Source organism: Diadema setosum, chromosome 5 (assembly GCF_964275005.1).
Source record: "Diadema setosum chromosome 5, eeDiaSeto1, whole genome shotgun sequence".
NCBI lineage: Eukaryota > Metazoa > Echinodermata > Echinoidea > Diadematoida > Diadematidae > Diadema > Diadema setosum.
Genome location: NC_092689.1, coordinates 29,378,258 through 29,400,963, shown reverse-complemented (window position 1 = coordinate 29,400,963; position 22,706 = coordinate 29,378,258). Strand labels below are relative to the sequence as shown.

Genomic DNA, 22,706 nt, shown 5'->3' with positions numbered 1-22,706 from the left:
ATGACTCATCATTCCAAACCATTTCTCCCGTCGTTGCTATATCACACAGGCTAGTAATACAGTACATAATAGGATTCCCAGGATACATCTTATTCTAGCTGATTTCACGTCAAACAGAAGAAATTTAAGATTTATGTCCAGGGTCCCTTCTTATAAAGACTTGTGATTAATTCAATTCAATCACAACTTTACGATTGAATGCAAATCCATCTTATAAAAGAGTTATGATTGAAATTAAGATGGAGAACTGCAATCAATCAATCACAGGTTGCGATTGATTGCAGCTTTCAAGAGATTTGTGATTGATTGATTTCTATCACAAGTTTTATAAGACAGGGCCCAGTTCAATGGAAAACGTGTTAGCTGTGCATGATGACACTATCACGTCTGCCAAATTGAAAATATTGTTTCGACTAAAATACAGCTGCTTCTTAAGACAACAAGGGAAACCTCTACGGATCTGCATGCCGTACTGTTAGTCTGATTTCATTACATCATAATTATTTTGATGAAAGCCACATTGGGCATCGGGCAGTGGAATTGCATACTAAATATGTCTTGTACCGGTACTGCATTTACAGACAAAAACAAAAAAAAAATGTGCAGACTGTGGGAATTAGGAGGAGGTACAGGTTTACCAATTCACATTTACATGACGAAAGTCGTATTTGCGGATTTATGGCGGCGTCGTCAGTTGTCATTCACATATTGCGTTTCGTTTTGACCTAGAGCCCTCCGGCTGGTTGGGTTGCCATACATGACACCTCCAATATGGAGCACAGGCACATGAAAATGGGATGTTTTCTGCGTTCATTTTGTCTGTTTCAATGATGGTCAGCGACTCTCACGGTATAATCATTATTGTTACCCCTTTGCCTGTTCGTTCGCTTCAAAAAATGTGCAGACTGTGGGAATTAGGAGGAGGTATCAGGTTTACCAATTCACATTTACATGACGAAAGTCGTATTTGCGGATTTATGGCGGCGTCGTCAGTTGTCATTCACACATTGCGTTTCGTTTTGACCTACAGCCCTCCGGCTGGTTGGGTTGCCATACAATGACACCTCCAATATGGAGCACAGGCACATGAAAATGGGATGTTTTCTGCGTTCATTTTGTCTGTTTCAATGATGGTCAGCGACTCTCACGGTATAATCATTATTGTTACCCCTTTGCCTGTTCGTTCGCTTCAACCATGTAGAGCCTACGGAGACTGTTTTAGTATCGAAATTATAATTATCACACAACACACGCACGCACACATGCGCATACACACCACCAACAACAACACCAACCGACCTACATAAAAGAAATTACATCGTAAAAAAGTAAGAGCTCTTTATTTTAGTTTTTGGATATTCAGACATTCCTTTTTTTCACAACCAGCTTTTTGGATGTTTACTTTTAGTAAATCATTATTCTCAGCTCTGATTTATGTTTTCTTTAAATGTAATAAGAGAGGTCTACCTGTGCGTTTTGAATGCCATGAAACCGTTCTTTTTTCTTTTGGGGGGGGGGGAAGATTGAGGCGGAATGCAGCCTTCTCAGAGTAAGAAATCTGTCTTTGCAGAAATATTATACATAATCATACACAAAGAAATTATATATTTATAATCATTTTTTTTTCAATTAATCATCATTTTCATTATGATAGTGGATACATGAGTTCTAAGATCGAGTTCTAATAAGAGTATAACAGGATTCGTGTATTCATATGGAAAGTTAAAGCTGTTTGATCTCTAACAATTGTCATATCAGGAGAGGAAGAGATGTGAAACTGGTGAGATCGTTTTCAAACAGTTTATCAGCGTTATAACCTATAGTGAGCACTGGATGTCTACATTGAATTGTTCTATAGTAATTGTGCATCTCCACCAAATGATAAATGGAGTATGTATTATAGGCTTAATTGTTCGCTCGTGATTTCCGTAATTTGAGCACTCAACTTATAATATGCTCTATGCGTTACATTTTTGCAAACTAACAAACAAAAGAAAGTGAACATTTCATCAACGCATTGCGCGTGTTTGATAAACGTTGAAAGAGTCATTAATATAGATAGGTCTAACGCTCAGATGGCTCAAATGTTTTCCCTTCCCTTTCCCCTCCTTAGTCTCTCGATCTCCTCCCCCCCCCTCCCCCCCTCCCCCCCCCCCCCTCCCCCCCTCCCCCCCCCCCCTCTCTCTCTCTCTGGTTAAATTTGACTGTTTGATTTTGATAGTATACTCATTGATATGAATGTATTCTACGAAGACCTGATCTTTCATCAAGTTCCCAAGATTTGTTTATTGTTGCATTTTCCATGAAAGTTCATTTGAATAGGCCTATATCGCTTATATGGTTTTACCAGGTTGACCATTCTGGTCAAAATTTGTTTTTGAAATGGAATATAGTAAACATATACAGCATAACACAAATGTATACGACAACAGGCATGTCGCAGGGAGTACATGAAACCCTGAAAAGGAAAAATGGAGGTTAAATTGTCAGATGTTATTCCTGTCCCAGCGTGTATAAAACATTATGTGTACGCGCGAGGGTGACACAGGTGTTTGTTTGTGGAAAGAGTTTGGAATTGCAGGATTCGGAATACATCATATCTCTCAGTTATGTATGAAATTTATCTTGCAGGGAACCCAGAAGCTTAGCGTTATACAACATGTATAGGATCTAGGCACTACTGACTTTCCACAAGCAGCAATATTTATGCGTGTGCTGACAGTACGCTTTGACTGGCGTCGCCTTCCAGCAAAACAAGACTGGAGGCTGACACCTGCGAATGATGGAATGCATTCTTTATTGGACGTATCCAATCCATCTGGAGAGCTGTTCATAGCTGTATGTATTGGTATTTTCTGAAATTACGTCATCGGTTGAGCTAGCTGGCAGTAACTCCGTGCACCTTGCACTGTTTGGTTTCAAACGGACTTCAGTATCCAGAGTAAGTCACTATTTGAATACCTGCTCATTTTAGAGTTTATCTGGCCGAATTTTCTAAATATGTCGCAACCTGCTACGTAAAATTACTGCCTACCATCGCCGCGCATCCAGAGCATGAGCATCGATCATCTGATTCGTATTATTATGCACATAAACATACAATAACTGCTGTTTAATGTAGTCCCACACATACCTTTTCATGTGAGCAAATAGTGATATTTCACTACGTGTTCCGTTCCGTTCAATTTCAGACATTTGCATGTTGCAAACAATATCATGAAGTTGATGTAGGGATGTCAATGGGGAAAACCCCCTCAGAATTCAATTGCATAATTGTATTTGTACTCAACTATCAACTGAAAGCACCTTCTCAGTTCAGCAGAGCAGAGGGACTTGATCCTTTACAAATATGTATCTGCTGATCTGACTCTTTTCTTGTTCACTATGAAAATTCTAAACTTTAGATGTAAATTAAATATAGATCTTCTATTACGTTGGACATAAGTACAGGGTTTCTGATCCTTGGTTTTGCGCCTTTTTAGTTGCAGAAGGTTGAGCTTGTGTTCCCCAACAAGAGACCATCCCAGTGATGGATCACCGAGGGATCCTGAACTCCTCCAGCAATGCTGACATACCTGTGGAGGAATGGAGGTCATCCCTCCTGGAGAAGAAGATTGACCTGTACAATTTTGAGAGTGTTGCTGCAGAGGACTGCCCCTACATCCTCAGCAGTCCACGGTCACTACGAGCCTGTGCCCGCATGAAAATTCAGGTAGACTACAGTATGATACAGTACAAAAGGAGGAGTGCTTAATGTGATGAAATATGTCATTGTGTTAATGTACGTAGTGTTGACTTTGTGAAAAGCAATGTTGAATCCCAACTGTGTATATTAATTCCAGTGTAGGCTTGGTGTCAAGAGGTGTAAAACCAAATAAATGACTTAACAATACTCTATGTCAGCTTATGATTATTATAATGTGTTATATGCTGGGGAGGAAGATATGATAAAAGTGTCATAGGCATCAACATAATTGTTTGTTTGTTTCGGGGGGGGGGGGGGGGGGCACATGTCTAATAGGTCATTGATGGCCGAAGACCACTTCAAATGACTAGAGCTGTGAAAAGCTACCGCAGGCATATTTAAAGGATAAAATCACAAAGGTTTTACAGAAATCAAAGGATGAAAGATTTAAAAGATTGGGGCTGTAGAACTGGGGAATGGACTGCAGCAACCCCCACTTTTCCTCTTTCAAAAAGAGAAAAAAGAAAAAAAAGAAATAGAAATAGAAATAGAAATGAGAAAAATCACAAGAAAGTGAATATGTCTAACATTATAGTTATGCTTGTATGCATAAATTTGTCCAGTATGTTGTATGATTTCTGCTCTGCAAATCTGCAGAATGTTATACATGTATTAATGTATTCATGTATATATGCAAAGTGAAGAATATTGACTGCTCTGTCCTCAGCCCATTGAGCTCTTGAGCAAGCCAGAATCTGACTTCGAGGAGGAGCTCCTAGCAGCAGGTCAGCAGCCGGGTGAAACTTCCAGAAAGCTGTATGATGCCCATGAAAGACAGAGGCTGAGTAAGTCGGCATATTGCAGCGCTCACACACTTATTCTGTCATGATAGATGATAGTAGAACTCTCTGATAAAGCATGATAGGTGGTCTTTAGTGGAATAAAGCTTGAAGGTACTGTTTACGACCATTGGGAGCAATGATACAAAAAATGTTTGAGTTATCACATTTCATGCATATGTGTAGGTCAGTTGTATCACAAATATCCTACCATATAAAAAATTTTGCAATAAAGCCTAAGATAGAAGGAGATATCACTATTTTTCTCACTAAACCATAATTGTAAACGATTTTGATAGTCTGGAAGCAATTTTGTTATAACTATTTTTCACATTTTGTATATTTAAAAATACTTAACATTGGGTACATGAACACTGATTAACTTTTTTTACACCGGTTATTTCTATCCCTAACTCACATTTTAGAACTACTTTGAATCACTAAAGCTGGGTTTTTGTTTCATCTGCAAACGGTAAACAATACCATTTTAAAGTAGCCTGAAAGGGAGAATAACCCAGCAATAATGTCAAATCATCAGTGAGAGACCAAATCTTGAATGTAAAGTTTTGCAAGAAGACTGTCAGCAATTTAGGATATAGAATAAAATGTTCAGACCAGGAAAGAAATATAAACAATTAAAAAAAAAAAACAACAAATAATTGTGGTCACCAGAAAGGGAGAGTTTCTGTATGTTAAATTCGATTTTATTTTTTTTTTTTGGGTGCAACCAGATTTGGAAAAATTAGTGGACAAAGAAGATGTGGCACAGGGCAGTAGCACTTGTGTTAACATTTCTTGCGTCATACTAGACTTTCATCATGTTCTATAAGCTGTTGACCTTGTCAAGTGAAATTGAACCATTTTTTATGAGTATCTGGTATGTAAATTGTAATCTTGAGCAGTCAAAAAGTCTCCTGAAAAGATGATCTTTATGCAGGAATTCACCAAGTAATACCCCTTTGATACTGTGCTCAACTTTATCACCCTTCTGAAGCGAGATAACTTTAGCTTTGGCTAAGTTGTTTTATACTGCAATTCACAACCACCCAAGTTACGTGTGAGACCAAAGTATTTGTCGTAGTAACCTATCGCCCCCCCCCCCCCCATATCAGCCTGCTGTGCTTCCCACAAATTCAGTGGCAGTATGCACTCTTACGAGTATAAATTCAGAACAATCTATTGTTATGCATTACGCACTAAATTCATCCAGTTATCAGTGTATACTGTACGTACCTTTGCCAGTTTTACTTTCCACAAGTTAATCATGTCATTTGCCATGTTCAAAGAGTTCAGGAGTTTTACCAAGTAGTGAACTGTGTACAGCATACAATACTATACGTGTATACCTATATAGTGCATGCGATAATTAGTACACAGTGAATTGGTGGCAACAGTACAGCAGTAGTACTTATGTGTTGGTAACCCAAAAGAGCTGTACATGCTTTCTGGTTATGGGTCAATGAATAGCCCAAGATAAAATCAAGATACCTTTTATAGTGATCTTACCTCAGGGCTGAAGCGTACCTTATCTACCTTCTGAGAGCAGACTAACTTCAGCTCGAGCTAAATATTTTTCGACTTTTATACTGGGGGTTAGCTTGCTTCAGGTCTGAACCTGAAGCGAGCTAGCTCCCAATATGAAAGGAATAATAGTTTAGATTTATTCCATGGATTATAAAGCAAATTTTGTCACTTCAATTGCGCATGACATTATACATCAAAAGAGGTCCAATAATGAACATGTGCTGACACATGCACGTGAAATGTATGCCTTGTTTTAGTCCATGTACCAAATTTAAAACATGGATTTGATCGAAACAACCCTTGTGTCAATGAATTATGAATTATACTTATGTGTATAAAGACTTTTGTTTTTGTTTTTGTTTTTCCACAGGGAAGCTGTACATGTGTCGTCGTGCCAGGGAAGAGATTATCCAGGAGGATGGTGGTGATGAGAAGATTGAGGTCATTGACCCAACCAAGCTGCTATTCCAGGGATGGAACAAACCACCAGAGCGAAACTCAGGGCGCAATGTCAAAGGTAGACTTTACGGCACGTGGTATATTTGTTGCACTGGAATTGAATTCTTCTTCATGGGCTGTTGCAATATCAGTGTAAGATCGGATTTGTGTGTGTGTGTGTGAGTAATCATAGTGTGCTTCAATAGCCTCTTAAACTCTAAAGCCCTCTCTCTGTATAGGAAGGAAAGGTCCCAGAATTGAAGCTATCTATCGCATATTTCAGATGGTTGGGACATGCAGTTTTGATGGGTTCTGCATCATTTCAAAGCTGAGACTCTCTTTTTTTCATTAGATGACAAGTTTGAGTCCTGTGGTTCCTTTTTTCTGACATGTTTGTTTAAGTGATAGATCAGCAGTTGCGATCCTACAAATTTCATTTGTAGAGGGAGACAAATTGAAGAAAATTCACATCTCAACCTGAAAAATACAGTGTATGTATGCATACATGTTCATTTGAATTCTGCAATGTGTAGATGCCAGCAAAGTCATCATACCCAAATCTGGTCAGGCTAATTCCAACCGACGACCTGGGACAAGTCCTCGGCCATCGCCACAGTCATCGGCAGGCAGGGTGTCCACTCCCTCCAAGACGTCGACCACCTCATCCTCCTCGAGGACGTCCACCACGAGGACGACCTCGTCTTCGGGGAGCAGGAACGTCAACGGGCTCCCTCCGCGGCTGGTGAAGCGATCGGCCTCCATGCCGCCGACGTCGAGAGTGCGCCCTCAATCAGCCTCGGCCTCTGGTAACTCAAGCTTCCGCAGCTCCTGCCGCACGCCGCTGAGCCAGAGGGGCAGCGAGCGACCCTCGCGTTCATCCTCAAGGCCCAGACCGTACAGTGCATCCACTCTTCCAGAAAGGGTGAGCATGACAGCAATGTATTTTTATATACGTCACTGAAGGTTTATTGATCAAAGATCTACTAAACACTGTTTTTAAGGTTTGTTGATCACTGATGAACTCATTAATGACTTTGGTTATAGAGATATCAAATGGATGTAAATGGACATAAAAGATAAATGAACATACCAGAGACTGTAGCAATTATACTTACGTAAAACTCTGTTTTAACCCATTGCCCACTAGAATCAGGTTGGCACTTTGTATAGGCTATTGTGATGTCAGAACCAGAACCTTGTAGGCATTAGGTTACCAGACATAGCAGTAATAACACAAATATTAAAGGGAAGGTAAACCCAAAGAACAATGTGGATTGAGTGAAAGCAGCAACATTAGTAGAACACATCAGTGAAAGTTTGAGGAAAATCGGACAATCGATGCAAAAGTTATGAATTTTTAAAATTTTGGTGTTGGAACCGCTGGATGAGGAGACTACTAGAGGATATGACGTATGAGTGGACAACAATACAAAGAAAATATAAAGGAAATTCAACAAAAATTCACTTTTCTAGAATTATGAAAAAACAATGGACCAACCGCTTTCAGAAAGCAGGGGGAATAATTGCTACCCTTAACATATATCAATATCAAGTTGATGGAATTTGTAATTTTCATGAAAACTGGATTTTTGCAGAATTTTCTTTATATTTTCTTGGTATTGTTGTCCACTCATAAGTCATAACCTCTAGTAGTCTCCTAATCCAGCGGTTCCAACATCAAAACTTTAAAAATTCATAACTTTTGCATCGATTGTCCGATTTTCTTCAAACTTTCACTGATGTGTTCTACTAATGTTGCTGCTTTCACTCAATCCACATTCTTCTTGGGGTTTATCTTCCCTTTAAGCCTTGGTTTTCATAGATTTTTAAAATCAGTACCGATAGTTTGGATGTTGTTTGTTTTTCACATGATATGTTTTCCTGCTTTGTTTGGTGCTTAAAGTGCTGATGCACAATATCATTATTTCACTAGTCAGTCACTGGAGTCAAACCCACATTTAGGGAGCACTCTCTCCACCCCCTTGGGGGATTCCACCTTGCCTAGGTCTCTTTCATGACACATTACCCATGTGATACCAGGTACAGTAGGTGTACTCCTTTGGACAACCCGAAGGTACATGTTTTTGTGTCAAAACAATCTGCGGCAAACAGTGTGAACATGTCTGAACCAGTTCCGTGGGTTGCTCAATTGTCTTAGTAGTCTTTTGAAAACTATTAACTCTTTATGTGCCATGGTGTAAGCGCCCGTGTGCCACATTACGCTACGACATCAACGTAGTCACATGTTGAGAAACATTCTGTTTTTCAAACCTATATAACTTTTATGGATTTATGTTGAATAGTAGAGGAAGTGAGCAAATTTGTAGAGAAAATGTCAAGCTGTGCATTGATGTGAATTCTGTGACAAATCTGTAATTGTTTTTCTTTCAAATGCCCAGTATCTACATTGCCGTAAATATATGACTTTTCAGAAGCGGATCTAGAGGGGGGGGGGGGGGTTGCAACCCCCCCCCCCCCCCCAAAAAAAAAAAAAAAAAAAAAAAAAAATCTGGGGACCATTTTTTTTTTATCTTATCTTTTTTTTTTTTAACTTGTAATTTTATTTTTTTCTATTTATGGCAATGACCTCTATACCAAAAATAGTGGTGTTTTAGATGCAAGAAAATGCCATTTTCACACACAGATTTTCAAAAATTCTCCCTACTGTGGGAGGGGGTACACCCCCCTCCCACACCCTCCCCCCTCGCTCGCTCCGCTCGCTCGGGCTAGGTCGCTACGCTCCCTCGCATACCCCCCACCCCCACCCCCTCCTTTATAAAAAGCTAGATCCGCCCCTGACTTTTGCACAAAAAGCAGTGACAGAAACTTAAAATTTGCACACAGATCCAGTATGAAACATTGCTTGTTAGTCAATCACCACATAAAATGCAAGCTATAGACGAGAGTAACGGAATCGCAAGAAATGCTTTCATTGTACTGTTGCATTTGGCGATTTATCGATTGGTTTGGGCGGGCTTGTGTGTTTGAGCAGAATATGCGAAGTTGGCACGCCGTCGACTGAGTCGGAGGTGCGAACGTGGCACATAAAGAGTTAAGACCTGTAGCAAGGAAAGAATATAAGGCTGTGCTGATATTGCACATGAAGGATACTGCTTCTCATGCTGAGTCAAACCAGGAATGTATGTTTACCTATCAGTTTTTGTTAGACAGTCATGCAGAAAGATTCTGGATCATAACTAGCCTTGGCTAGTCGTCTTGGCAAATATTATGCACTAACAATATTGGATCACACACCAGTGGAGACGCTGTGATCATATAATACTGAGACTCACAAGAGAGAGGCTTGGCATGAGAGAGAAAGAGAGAGAGGGAGTGAGAGCGCTCAAGCGTGGCATGATTGTGCATGTATTCAGGTGTACTCTGAGGTTGAATGTAAGGTAAACAAATCTATGATGTATAGTGGAGGCCATGGTATTGTCAAACTTTTGGACACATTGTTAGCATTGCCCCTAGAAATAGACAGGAGGGGTAGATGATATCTCTGTGTGTGTCACAACAGGAATTGTGCTGAGCAGCCCTCTCTCAATTTTTTTTGTTTTGTTTTTTTGTCTATTTGCTTGTATGTTTATTTGTTTAGGGCTACATTCACTATCATCCTGTAGGAAAAAGGAACCATGCAGTACAAAATAAATAATTTTGTATCTCAGTGCTGGAAATTCTCCCCGTATGAGGAAAAGTGTAAAGAGAGATGGCACTTCCCGAATCTGGCTCATTCTGACCTACTCAGGTTTCACATGGAAAGTCTATGCCAATAAGCCAGCTCACAGTTAGCACTAGTCTGCAATGACCTCTCCAACCACAGACTTTGCAAACTATGGAATAGTCTTCAAGAAGAGCAGTTGAAAACAGCCATGCAGGAAGTGGTAATTCACATGCCAGTGTTGCATGACTGGCTTTTGTTAATGTTACTGAAAAGGATGCACATTCACATGTCAATACCAACCTGCACCTGGGGTGATATTCTGAAATTTCTTCCTAAGTCAGGATTTTTTCTTATGTGGTATTCTGAAAATCTTCCTAAGTTTCTTCCTAAGTCTGTTCCTAAGTTTTTTTTCTTAAACTTAGGAAAAAACTTAAGAAGGGGGCGGGAGTATGCAAATTTTTGACTTAGGAAGAAATTGGTATTCTAGAATGCACTTCGGAAGGAATTTTAGGAAGATATTTAGGAAAGCTCCACCCCTGTCCCAAGTACATTGTTAAGAATAGCAAGCTGCAAACATCGTGATAGGCGCTCTTGTCATTCACTACGCGCACATGTCCTTTAATGCGCAAAATGATGGTGAGAAAGGGGACATGCCGCGCACACGTGTATTTGACCCTACGTCATAGCAATATGCGATTGTCATTGGTTGGTTCCTTATGATACGTACGGCATTTTGTATTGGCTTAAGAAAGGACATGGGCAGGGATAAAGATGACCTGATTTGCATTAAGAAGTTCCTAGGAAGAAATTTCAGAATACCAATTCTGTCTTTCCTAGGCACTTCCTAAGTTTCTGACTTAGGAAGATTTTCAGGATACCACCCCTGGTTCATTTACAGTACATGTATAAGACACAGGTATCCTGAAGCCCTAGCTTGATACTATCCAATATTTTGTCAACCTAGACTTTCTCAATCCATTATGAATTTGTCAGGCTATCAACTTCTGGAATATAGGTATACGTGCACATACTAGCATGCCATCCGTAGCACACATGCAGTTATGCAGTAAACTCATACTTATACTGTACGTACAAATCCTGCCCATGGTGGTATAGCTGCTCACTGCTTTCAATTGCAACGACAGTTATCCATTGCTGGGATGTATCAAGGTTTCATGAATTGATTAGCACGATATTAACACTGAAACATATGATGATTGAGACATGTGCACGGTATGCACGGACGTTGCAAATTTGGTCTCAAAAGTTGCGCAAGACTTGAACGAAGAAAGTCAAGAAGCCTCGCGATGAGGCCTTCTCGCGTTACAGAATTATAGCGCGAAACGTCGAGGGGGGGGGGGGGGCGGATTCCGCCCCCCCCCCCCCCCCCCCCCCGGCCCTTTTAGGGTTAACTAGTGATTGAGACATTGTTCACAGATAATCTAAGAAATTTCGATCATATTTCTGAAGGCTACAGCTTATCTCGAAAAATATTGGCTGCTTGAATTACAGTTCTTGAAAAACGACATTGTAAGATCAGTGTATAGTTTATACCGTCCATTGATTTATCGAAAGGGTATACAGCCACTGTCTTCATGATGTTGCGTAGGATTGTTTGGAGAGGAGAGAGGGGGAGGGGGGTCAAAGTTAATACTGTAGTAACTAATATATCGTTTCATTCACTTGGTCCACACGTGTATAAGGGCTTATTTCTAATTCTGATTTCTGTTTTCTGTACTTATTTTTCAACCCATAAGGATCAGAAAATTTTGGACTGCATGATGTTCAAGCGGGAGCAGGAGAAGGAAGACTTAAAGACCCAGCAGATGGCAAGACGGATCTGGGATGAGGAGAGACAGAACGAAGAAAGGGTGAAGCTGGAGAATGAGCTCCAGAGGAGGAAGCGAGTGGTGGAACGGGATCGGGAAAGTGAACGAAAAAGGGTAAGACATCCAGTCAGAAAGGCAGTGAAATGAGAGATAATGATATCATTACTTTGCATTAAAGATGTGTGAATGAACAAGCGTTTTGCAGATCAGACAATGTAACAGGCAAAACATAGTTCTGGTATGCCTACAGAATTGTCAAATTTCACTCCAAAATGCCTATTAAGAAATGTGTGGAATAACACTGTAATAAGATTGAGAAGATATTCGTTGGGTAACGATGAAAATGCGAAATATTACCAAAAAAGGTTTGCCGAAGTCGCAATCTCTGAATGGGGTCAGGCTAACTCGGACTAGGGGACAACTTATCCTCATTATGACAGGGGGCCGAGTTGTCTCTCTGGATTGTACAGTGTTGTACTATGGGAGCGCTTCGCATTCTGGTTGGTCACAATCATGGGCTGAGTTGATACAACCTGCACATCAAAGAACTTCTTTGGCATGCATACAAAATGAATGTGCGCCTATGTATAAAATGTGGCGATCACAAACTGCACGTAAATTATCTGAAATACCTGAGACTGAATTAGACTGGATCCTTCTGTAATAAAAGTCGGTATGCCAACTTTTATTTTTTATCTCAAAATACTCCAAAACAGCTCATCATCCTGGCAAATCGCATCAGCCAGGTAAGTTTCTTGGTAGACTCTCTTGATATATTGCAAGCAAATATGAAATGGTGCAAGACGAGTTCTCAAATCCTTACCAGAACTATAATGTTTTCACTTTAAAGACACTCTGACCTTGAGGTGTCTCTTGCACTGTCCTCTTCTTTTATATGTGTAATTCTGTAAAATTAAATCACAACATGCATTGACCTACATGTATTCTGACTTTTATTTGTAATGCCATAACTTTTGATGGTATAATTATTTCATACGATCGTTTGAGTTTTCCATAATCAGTTGAATATATGAATGCAACAACCAACAAGTGAGTGAAGAACAACCAATGAGTGAAGAAATTGATGAATAAGTCATTACACAAGTAAAAAACAAAATACACAAATTAGATGTTTCCACATGCAAAGCAAAGGAGTTGTACCTCTTACGCTGTAAGTGATGTAGACGATAATAAGATGAATTTCTGCCCTCAGCTGGTTAGATGAGTCTCGCTTGTTTTGATTCCACGGAATCAAGACATCAACTACTGGAACATAGTATGACAAGCAAAAATATTCGCATGCTTTTATTTTTGCGCTAGTTTCTGGTTGCGCGAAATGTGTGAAAATTTCAACACCGCCAAAATTTCCACTTTTATTGTATATTAGCCTCTCAGTATGGAAAGTGGAGAAGTTTGGATTTTTGCAACTGATTGACAAATTGTCCTACATTGACGTAAATAAGCATTGAATTGATCAGTGTTTTAGTAGTAGCCATGATAAAAAATCATTGGCGTACATACTCGAGCAGGATTCGAACCTACGACCTCCTGATCACCGGACAGGCGTCATCTCCACTAGACCACCGACCTTTCGCCCGACAGCAAGTGTTGGTTCTAATCCTTATAGCATGCAGCGGGTACTGCGTAATTATTCAAATTCATGAAATTCTTCCGTCAAGATGTTTTCATTGCAACTGATTGACAAATTGCCGTACATCAACGTAAATAAGCACTGAATTGATCAGTGTTTTAGTAGTAGCCATGATAAAAAATCATGGGCGTACATACTCGAGCAGGATTCGAACCTACGACCTCCTGATCACCGGACAGGCGTCATCTCCACTAGACCACCGAGCTTTCGCCCGACAGCAAGTGTTGGTTCTAATCCTTATAGCATGCAGCGGGTACTGCGTAATTATTCAAATTCATGAAATTCTTCCGTCAAGATGTTTTCATTGCAACTGATTGACAAATTGCTGTACATCAACGTAAATAAGCACTGAATTGATCAGTGTTTTAGTAGTAGCCATGATAAAAAATCATGGGCGTACATATTCGAGCAGGATTCGAACCTACGACCTCCTGATCACCGGACAGGCGTCATCTCCACTAGACCACCGAGCTTTCGCCCGACAGCAAGTGTTGGTTCTAATCCTTATAGCATGCAGCAGGTACTGCATAATTATTCGAATTCATGAAATTTTTCCGTCGAGATGTAGGACAATTTGTCAATCAGTTGCAATGAAAACGTCTCGACGGAAGAATTTTATGAATTTGAAAAAGTTTGGATTTGTTGTGTCCTTGTTTCATCTTGTCGGTATTTTCATCATCTTGTTGCATCTTCTTTTATATATAGGAGCAGATGCAGAAGCAGCGAGAGAAGGAGGAGCTGGAGAAGTTGAAGGAGGTGGAGCTAGCCATCAAGCACAAGGACAAGAAGCACCAACTCCTGTCCTCCCAGATGGACCTCCTCAAGGTAGAGTTGTCCCGTCCTCCTACCGGTCTCTTTCGTTTGAAAAGTAAGACCACTTTAAACTTAGCTCTTGAGGCAGAGGAGAATATTTTGCGATCGATGGCAAGTCAGGAAATCGAGACATACCCAGACCATTGATCCATTGGAATCATTATGGCCAGTGCCACGTTTTGAAAAGTGGGGGAAGGGGGGGAGGGGGGAGGAGGAGGCACTATACATTTTCTGGTGCCACTTCCAGGTTTCATCAGCTGACAGGCAAAAAAAACATAGGCCTTCATCCACAACTTCTACTGCCACTGCCGGGTTCATCAGCTAACAAGCAAAAAAAAAAAAAGGAGGTCTTCATCACAACTTACTGATTCCAAAAGCTTAACCACATTCTTTGTTTTTTTCTGGTGCCACTTCCGGGGTGAAAAAAGTGGGGGGGGGGGCCAAATCATTACACCATATGTATTCCTATGTATTGTGCAAAAAAGTTGGGGAAGGCCTGAGCTGTGATCCACAGGAGCCATAACCTCCTGTTATATCATCATCCCCAACTGATGAAAGTTTTTTGTGTCAAAATTGTCTGTTGCTGTGGCATTAGCAATATTTTCTCCAGCGGTGAGAACGATAGTATTCTTGACGTATTTTGTTTTACTTCTGTTACAGATTCAGCAGATTGAAGCCAGGCAGCAGGTTGAGAAGACCAAGAAAGCAAAACAGGTGACAACAAAACCCAGTTAGATAATAGTACTATTGAAAGTTTAGAGGCTGAAAACAGCTGTATTCATGTGTGCATGTCACTTTCTTTCTTTGAAAAAAACAAAACAAAATGCAAAACTATGAAATTACAGCTTCTCATTTGCATTTTGTCGTCATTCACAGTGTCATGTATTGGAAATTCAAAAGCTTTATACAACTCTAGGGGAACAAGTGTATAAGAGTGCTGGAATCTTTAAAACCTGGATGTGTGGAACAATCCAATATGACTGATATTCTTATTATTTTTCGTTTGCTTGTCTTTCCTTAGAGATGACAGCTCATATATTTAAGCATGTATTGCTATTTTAACCTGACCTGCACTACTTGATTGTAGCAATGTCTTCATCCACATGGTAGGAGAAGGAGTTTTTGTGTGTTTTTTTTTTTTCTAACATGTGCAGTGCCTCCAAAGGTAAGAATTCATCACTGGTTGGTTAGACTTGCAGTACATGTCTACATTATATTCATAGTAACTGAATTATTTTGTTGCTGTGTACCGTGTGTTTCACACAGGAGATACTGTTTAAGGAGAAACAGAACAAAGATGAGGAATACAGAAGAACAGTGGAGAAACATATCACCTTGTCTCTGGATCTGGCAGAATCCAAGAGGGAAAAGAAACAGCACGAAGAAGTGAAAGTGAGTCCTTGTGTTTGTGTGTGTGTGTGTGTGTGTGTGTGTGTGTGTGTGTGTGTTTGTGTGTGTGTGAGAGAGAGAGAGAGAGAGAGAGACAGACAGACAGAAGAACAAAAAATATTACTCCATCAAAAACCATCACACAAGAGCTGTGGTACATATGTGAAGAGCAGGGTTACTCACAAGTTAGAAATCAGGGGTTATGCATTTGTTTATGGTGAAATATATTTCCCCAAACACTACATATCCGTGGATGGTAGGGATACACCTCTAAACGAACTTGGTAATGGTGTCATAATCCTTATCTGTGGCAAGATTGCTTGTGATTGATCATTGGTATAGTTTCTTGTTCTTTCAGTGTTTAGGACTAGATTTCTTTCCATGCATTGTACATAGATGGACTGATACATTAACCTTCATATTTAGTCATGTCACAAGAACCAGAATTTGTCTGTATTTATGAGACAATAAAGGTGGCTGTTATGTATGAGCATTACCAGTGACATGATAAAGCCACCATCTCAAGCTGTCGAGAGTATAGGGTATGCTCTTAAACACAACATTTCTACTCTGGGCATACATTGTAATATTGTATGAAATGTAAGTGTTAATTTCAGTTGTGAGCAAACATACTACTCTTCCTCTGTTGACTATACCAGTGTTTTGAAAACGCATCAATGTTCTCTCCTTCAGGAACTGCAGAAACGAAACAAAGAGGTGATGAAGCAACATGAAGCCAGGAAGAAGGTCATCGACAAGAAGACTGAGTGAGTTCACTTTTGGTTGCTCTCTGAATGTTTGGTTTGTTTGGTCTTCTTTTCAGCATTATCAAAGAAAAATTACCATATCATTTGTGCTGTAATTTCAGTGAAAATTATTGAAAATCAGTGTATTTGATGAAGAGGTTCCATGTAGCTGCAAGATTGAAAGAGGGGATGGTCTTGTCTTTAGAAATGACTGCAAAACATGCCTTACACATCATCAATCCGGAAATGTGAGATTTAATCTGCCAGTACCAAACCTGAATGCCAGCTCTCTATTATTTTTTTGTTGTTGTATGTATGTGATACATGATAGTAATAGATTGTCACTGGCTAATATGCCACAATGATGTTATGGCCACTGATACCAAATTTAAGACTAATTCATCTGTCGACATTTCATTGTTTGGAGTGTTTGCGTGTCATGTTGATGACCATGGAAGATGCCTACCTAATCAAATCAAGGAACAAAGAACGAGTGTAGCTCCTCTGAGGAGGGGGTCACTGTATTATCATCCTTTATCTTTCAGAGAAGAAAACGAGTACCTGCGGAGCTGTCTGGATGTTAAAGACAGCAAACACAAAGACCTGATCAGCAAGCAACATCTTCAGCGACAGACAGAGCTCAGGAATAGCATGTAAGTCCTGCTTGTGCATGTGAAGTATATCAAATCTTTGCAGGTGGTGTAAGAGTAATTGCTGATAATTTTAATGTTCAACGCACCCTTTTGTCAGGTCAGGAATTACTGAAACGAAAAAACTAAGAAAAGATTGAGTGCGAGATATAGCCACTGAGAAAATTAGAGTAAACATAGCTGTTTGTTTGTTTGTTTGTTTCTTGTAGCAGCAATGTTGTTTTTGTGGGGGGTTTTTAAGATCAAAAGTTCGGGGTGTGTTTTATTGTTGTGTTATAATGGAGATGAGAATTTTATCTAACGTTGTCTAGGAATAAGCGTGATTTGATATTTTACCGTCTATTCTGCACAAAAAAAAAAATAATACAAAAGATCAAAAAATAAATCTATAGAAGATCACATTTGTCACTGCTGAAGGGAAAGAAGGGTAAGAAAGGTAAGCTTTTCACATGAATCGTCGTATGACCAATTTTTCATTAATTTCTGTAGAAGAAATTTTTGCAACTTTTTGTAATTGGAAGCTAGTCCCTAAATGCAATCAGAATATTCATGCTTGTTGAAACCTGGCCCTTACATCCACTTGTCACCTGATGGCGCCCTTCATCCCAACAGGCGGAAGCTGGAAAAGCAGCAGAAGAAGACGCACAAGGTGAAGGAGGAGATTGACACCAACATAGAGAAGTGGAAGGAAGACATCGTCAAACACAGATCAGTGGTGAGTGACCACCTCCAGCATACCAACAGAGATCCAGACTCTCTCTTTGTTATGTTCTCTCATTCATTTGCATCTGAAGATGTACAGTGATTCACTAGCTTTTGTGCAATTCTGAATATGCCATATATTTCGCGAGTCTAAATTTTCACGAATCAGGGATTCCCAACGATTTCGGGAGTGGTTAAATTCGCGATTGTGGAGTCCTGTACTGAACGGAGAATAGCACATGCGTACGTCTTATTCACATCGAGGTCAGAGTCAATATTTTTGTGTGTCTTTAATTTCCCGAATAGCACCTGACACGCGAAATTCGTGAAAATAAAAACCTCGCGAAATATTTGCTGTATACAATAGCTTCTTGTAGGTCCACCATGGAGATGTGACATTGTGTCATGAATTTCTCCTTAAATCCTCATAATACTTCCTGGGTCTTCCATTTGTGTGGAAGAAAAATTGAGGTGAATATATTTGGTATGTGCTTTAAGTAGTTGGACCACGGTGTTGACATAGTACTATAGTGAGGAATATAGTGGTTACTTCATTTGTAATTTCAAGCTGGAATTAGCAACTAAGTTCTTCTTCTTAATGTTCTTACACTGTTAATCTCCCATGAGGGCCAACTTTATTCTGATACTGTGCCCATAATTCTCACAAGGTAGTATCTTTTGATAGTGTTAGCACTATTCTCTCAGAAAACCCTACCAATGCCAGGTACCTATAATGTGCAGACATACACCTTGGTTATAAAGAGGAACAATAGTGGGTGAGACATATCTTGCCCTAGACTGTACACCCTTAATGTGTTTTGAACTGGGAATCTCCTCAAACCTTATTCATTACTCCACAGTGCTGTAGCAATAAACCGCAAGACTTAATTTCGACCTTGGTGACATTTCCTTCAGCAGAATGTCTGGAAAAGTCTCATGCTTATTGTCTCTCTCTTTTATTTCAGAACGCTTTGTACTATTGATTTTTTGGTTCTATAAAATGTACAACATGTACATCTTATGACCACAAGCCACACTCCAGAAAGCCATATAGTATTGAGTTTTTGGCATTACAAAGTCTGCATATTGATCTTATGAATGCAAGCCATGCTTCTGGAAAACTTTCTACTACTGAGTTTGTGGCGTTATTGTCGTGGATAGGTGGTTAGGGGGCTGTGATGATGTGGTGATAGACCCCAGGACTCAAATGAATGAGTGGACGCAGGATTGTAGTTCACTTGACTTTATTGGTGTCAGTAAATCAACCCAAAAAACCACCCCTAAGTCAGGTAGTAACCCGCTCTTTGGAAGTATGAACCCTCATCCTCAGACATGAGAACACCATTACCGGAGGGCTGAACATCTCACCCATGAACAAGTTTGTCTTGTCCAAAAGAAACTGCCAAAAACCAAAAGACATCATAACAGGCAGAAAACAGCCAGACTCAACCCATTGCGGCAGGTTGCTGTCCTACGGTGCGAGAGTGCGAAGTGATGTGTGTGTCGTGTAATGTGCAGTGCAAGTGTCCAGATTTCCCGCGGTACATACGACCAGCACAAAGGGCGCATTCATGTGCAACTCAACCCCTGGAAAATGACTATATTCATCCGCCTACTCTCTATTTCTGTTTACAACAAAATTTCCCAAAATTATGAAAGTTATTCTTCTCACTCCTATTTCTAAACACACCAATCCAACCTTCCATTTTCCAACTACATATACCAAATTACGTATCACAAATAAGGACTTCATTAATTCCAGACACTAATTTCTGATACATCGGTGACATGGTCATCTTGAATACCTAAAACGTCCCGAATTCCTGACTGTGATTACCAAGCACGTTCAACAAAGAGCGCTTTGTAAGCAACTCCTGTTTCACAACATCTGTCTAATGAGCTGTAATAAACTCACAATAGGCTAGTAGTCTTCAATAAAGTATTTTCATCACTTTCTCAATTTCCATTTCCCGTCATTATAAAATGTACATGTTCATCCATCTATATGAATGCAAACCATGCTTCCACAGATTAAATAATACTGGTCTCTTTGCCAACTATATAGTAGGAAATTGCACATATGTAGATCTGGTTTTAAAAGTTAAATATGGAAAATGCTTATGTCTTTTTTGCATTCCACATACCTCATTTAATAAAACACACTACAGCATACAGTACGCATGATGCAAAAGATACAGCATTTATAATCTTTCCAACTTTCCAAGGCAATTAAGAGAGTACAAAGATACTACAGTGGCAAGCAAGTCTATCTTTCATGGTACAATGCATTTAAATATTGGTGGCACTTCATCAAGCGTTTTGTCAGATATTTTTTCTAACAAACTGTTACAAGCTACTGAAATCCTTGCATCTGATTGGCTAAGAGCAAATTAATGAAAAAAAAAACTCATCAAACCCTTGATGAAATCCCCCCTCCTATTTGTCTAGTGGAGATGCATTTATTATCATCCATAATTTTAAGTCTTGTCCTATGTCTTTTTTTTTTTTTTTTTTAATAGGTGCAAGAACAGGCAGTGGTGAAGGCAGAAAAGGCTGTACAGGAGAAAGCACAGAAGGCTCAAGAACAGCGGGTCATCAAAGAAAAAAGTCACAAGGAGCGTATTGCTAGGTGTGTATCCCTCCTGGCAAATCATCCGGGCAGTTTGATTAAAAATGCTACCTAGATCGTACCATAGCCTGTGAAGTCTGGAAACAACCAGTTCTAGATTGATGGCATGAGCAAACTTGCATGACAGCCACAGTGACAATATTTGTGATCTGTTATCATGTGGTACCACTGCATGTTTTGAAATGAACACTTTGAGAATATTGGCCTCATCGACTATGAAAATGTGTAGGATTTTCAGAATGACTATTATTTATTCTTTTCTTCAAAATGAACATGGCATGATCAAGCCGGATTATTTGTGGGATTAATAGTGACAAAATTGATGTGCTGTTATTAGAGAGACAATGTGATTTACACTTTGATGCTAAATATTACTGTGAACTTACATTTACAACCACTCCATGGGTCTGTCTGGTGTAGGGTGATTGAAGATGCAGAGCAGCTTGCAAGGTACACGGAGCAGAAGATCAAACACAAAGACCAGAAGATACAAGAAGTGGTGGCTAAGAAGCAGCAAGAGATTGACCGCTCGCGCGCCGTGGCCCAGAACTCAGCCAAACTGCGAGAACAATTACGCAACCAGTACTCAAGGTGAGTCCAATTTACCACCGACCTCTCTTCTTTATGCTTTAAAACTGTGAAGAAATCCTCAGATTAAAGCTTTGCAGTATACCATGTTTTAACAAAGATACAAAAATAGTTCGTGATGTGATTCTTGTCCAGTTCACACATTGTGAAACCAGTATAAAGATAATGACTTCAAAATATCTTACTTTTTGTTATTTGTCCATGAAATTTATCAACCTGATTTGAAAAATACAGCGTAAATGAATACATAATGTTTGACAAATGTTGATCTAAATTTAAAAAAAAAAGAAGCAAACATGCAACATACATTTTAATTGCTCTCACAAAAAGTTTCACTTTCAAACTGTTTATGTAGTCCATGATGATCCCAGTAAATAAATGGTCTCTACGCTGTAGGTACTGATTCAGACAGTTTATCTGGTTGTCGCAGGACCTTTGATAGGATGGCGCAAAAGGCCGAATTGGAGTCCAAGATTGGCACAGGTCCCAGTCTTGCCACCAAGAACTACTCTCACACCATCATATCATGAGTCCAAGCCCCAACCTCCTCACCCTGCCAACATTCCATCTCTCGGTCGCACTCGACTCGGTCCCTCCCATCAAGCACCTGAATCCTATGCACGCAGAGAAACTACAATGAAACGTGTGCTATGCACAGGGTGCGTTACTGTTTTTGTTTATTCATGTTTGCAGTATATTTACTGCTGTTCTAGTTTTGCGACCAGGGCCTACCAATGTTTCTCATGGAGATCAGGGTTAGCTTGTGGTTGATGAAATTACGTACAAATGTCTTGCCCAATTGTAGTCATTCCCTGAACCCGAGCCATAATGATTTACTTGCCACAGTTAAGTATTTGCAACTTCAACAGCAGCTTGTTTGTATGGTGTAGTTATTTATGATATGCCCCGCAAAAGTGAAGACAAAACAAGATATGACCATTTGATGAAATGTTGCATGAGTCTGAGTGATGTATCTGAGAAATTGACATAATATATTTATTGTATCAATATCAAATATTCAGATTTTCAAAAGTTTTTCAATTGGATAAAAGTATATGTATTATTTCAATGTATGCAGTGTGTTCAGCTACAAGTATTTCATAGGCTATAGAAGAATGTATATGCGTTTTCATTAGACAGTACTTTATTTGACAGCCATTTTAGCATGTGTGTGCTTACAGTGGTGTGATATTCTTGTTTTAACCATGCGTATATGTGGGTGATGGTTACTTTTGTGGGGTAAGTAACGTGTAACTAACCCCAAAACTGGTGTTTCAAACACCTTGCCTTTTTTTCCCCCCTCAGAAGTCAAATCGAGAAACTTCACTGTAACTTGACTACTGTAAAATGTTTGCTCAAATAGCATTTGAGCAGTGCAAACATTGATAAACACTGAATTAAATGACTCTCTGAAGTTACTGTTACTGTTCTTCTACAATATGAAAGGAATTGAATACTTGAAAGTAAGAACAGCCCAAGTCCACATTTTTATTATCCTCTTCAGAGGACCCCTTGAAAAGTAAGGCAAATGAAAGTAATCACTCAAATTACTGTTTTAC

General features: G+C 39.6%; 1 protein-coding gene across 1 annotated transcript; it reads left to right on the top strand.

Annotated features, from left to right (window-relative positions):
• Positions 1-2,891: 2,891 nt before the first annotated feature.
• On the top strand, positions 2,892-22,350 carry LOC140229268 (uncharacterized). Its single transcript, XM_072309544.1, has 15 exons — positions 2,892-2,941; positions 3,483-3,712; positions 4,413-4,530; positions 6,419-6,565; positions 7,020-7,408; positions 11,908-12,093; positions 14,336-14,455; positions 15,104-15,157; positions 15,710-15,835; positions 16,526-16,599; positions 17,124-17,231; positions 17,841-17,943; positions 20,450-20,559; positions 20,980-21,150; positions 21,578-22,350. The coding sequence occupies exons 2-15, from the start codon at positions 3,530-3,532 to the stop codon at positions 21,675-21,677; spliced, it is 1,989 nt and encodes a 662-aa protein (XP_072165645.1). The 5' UTR covers positions 2,892-2,941; positions 3,483-3,529; the 3' UTR covers positions 21,678-22,350.
• Positions 22,351-22,706: the final 356 nt, after the last annotated feature.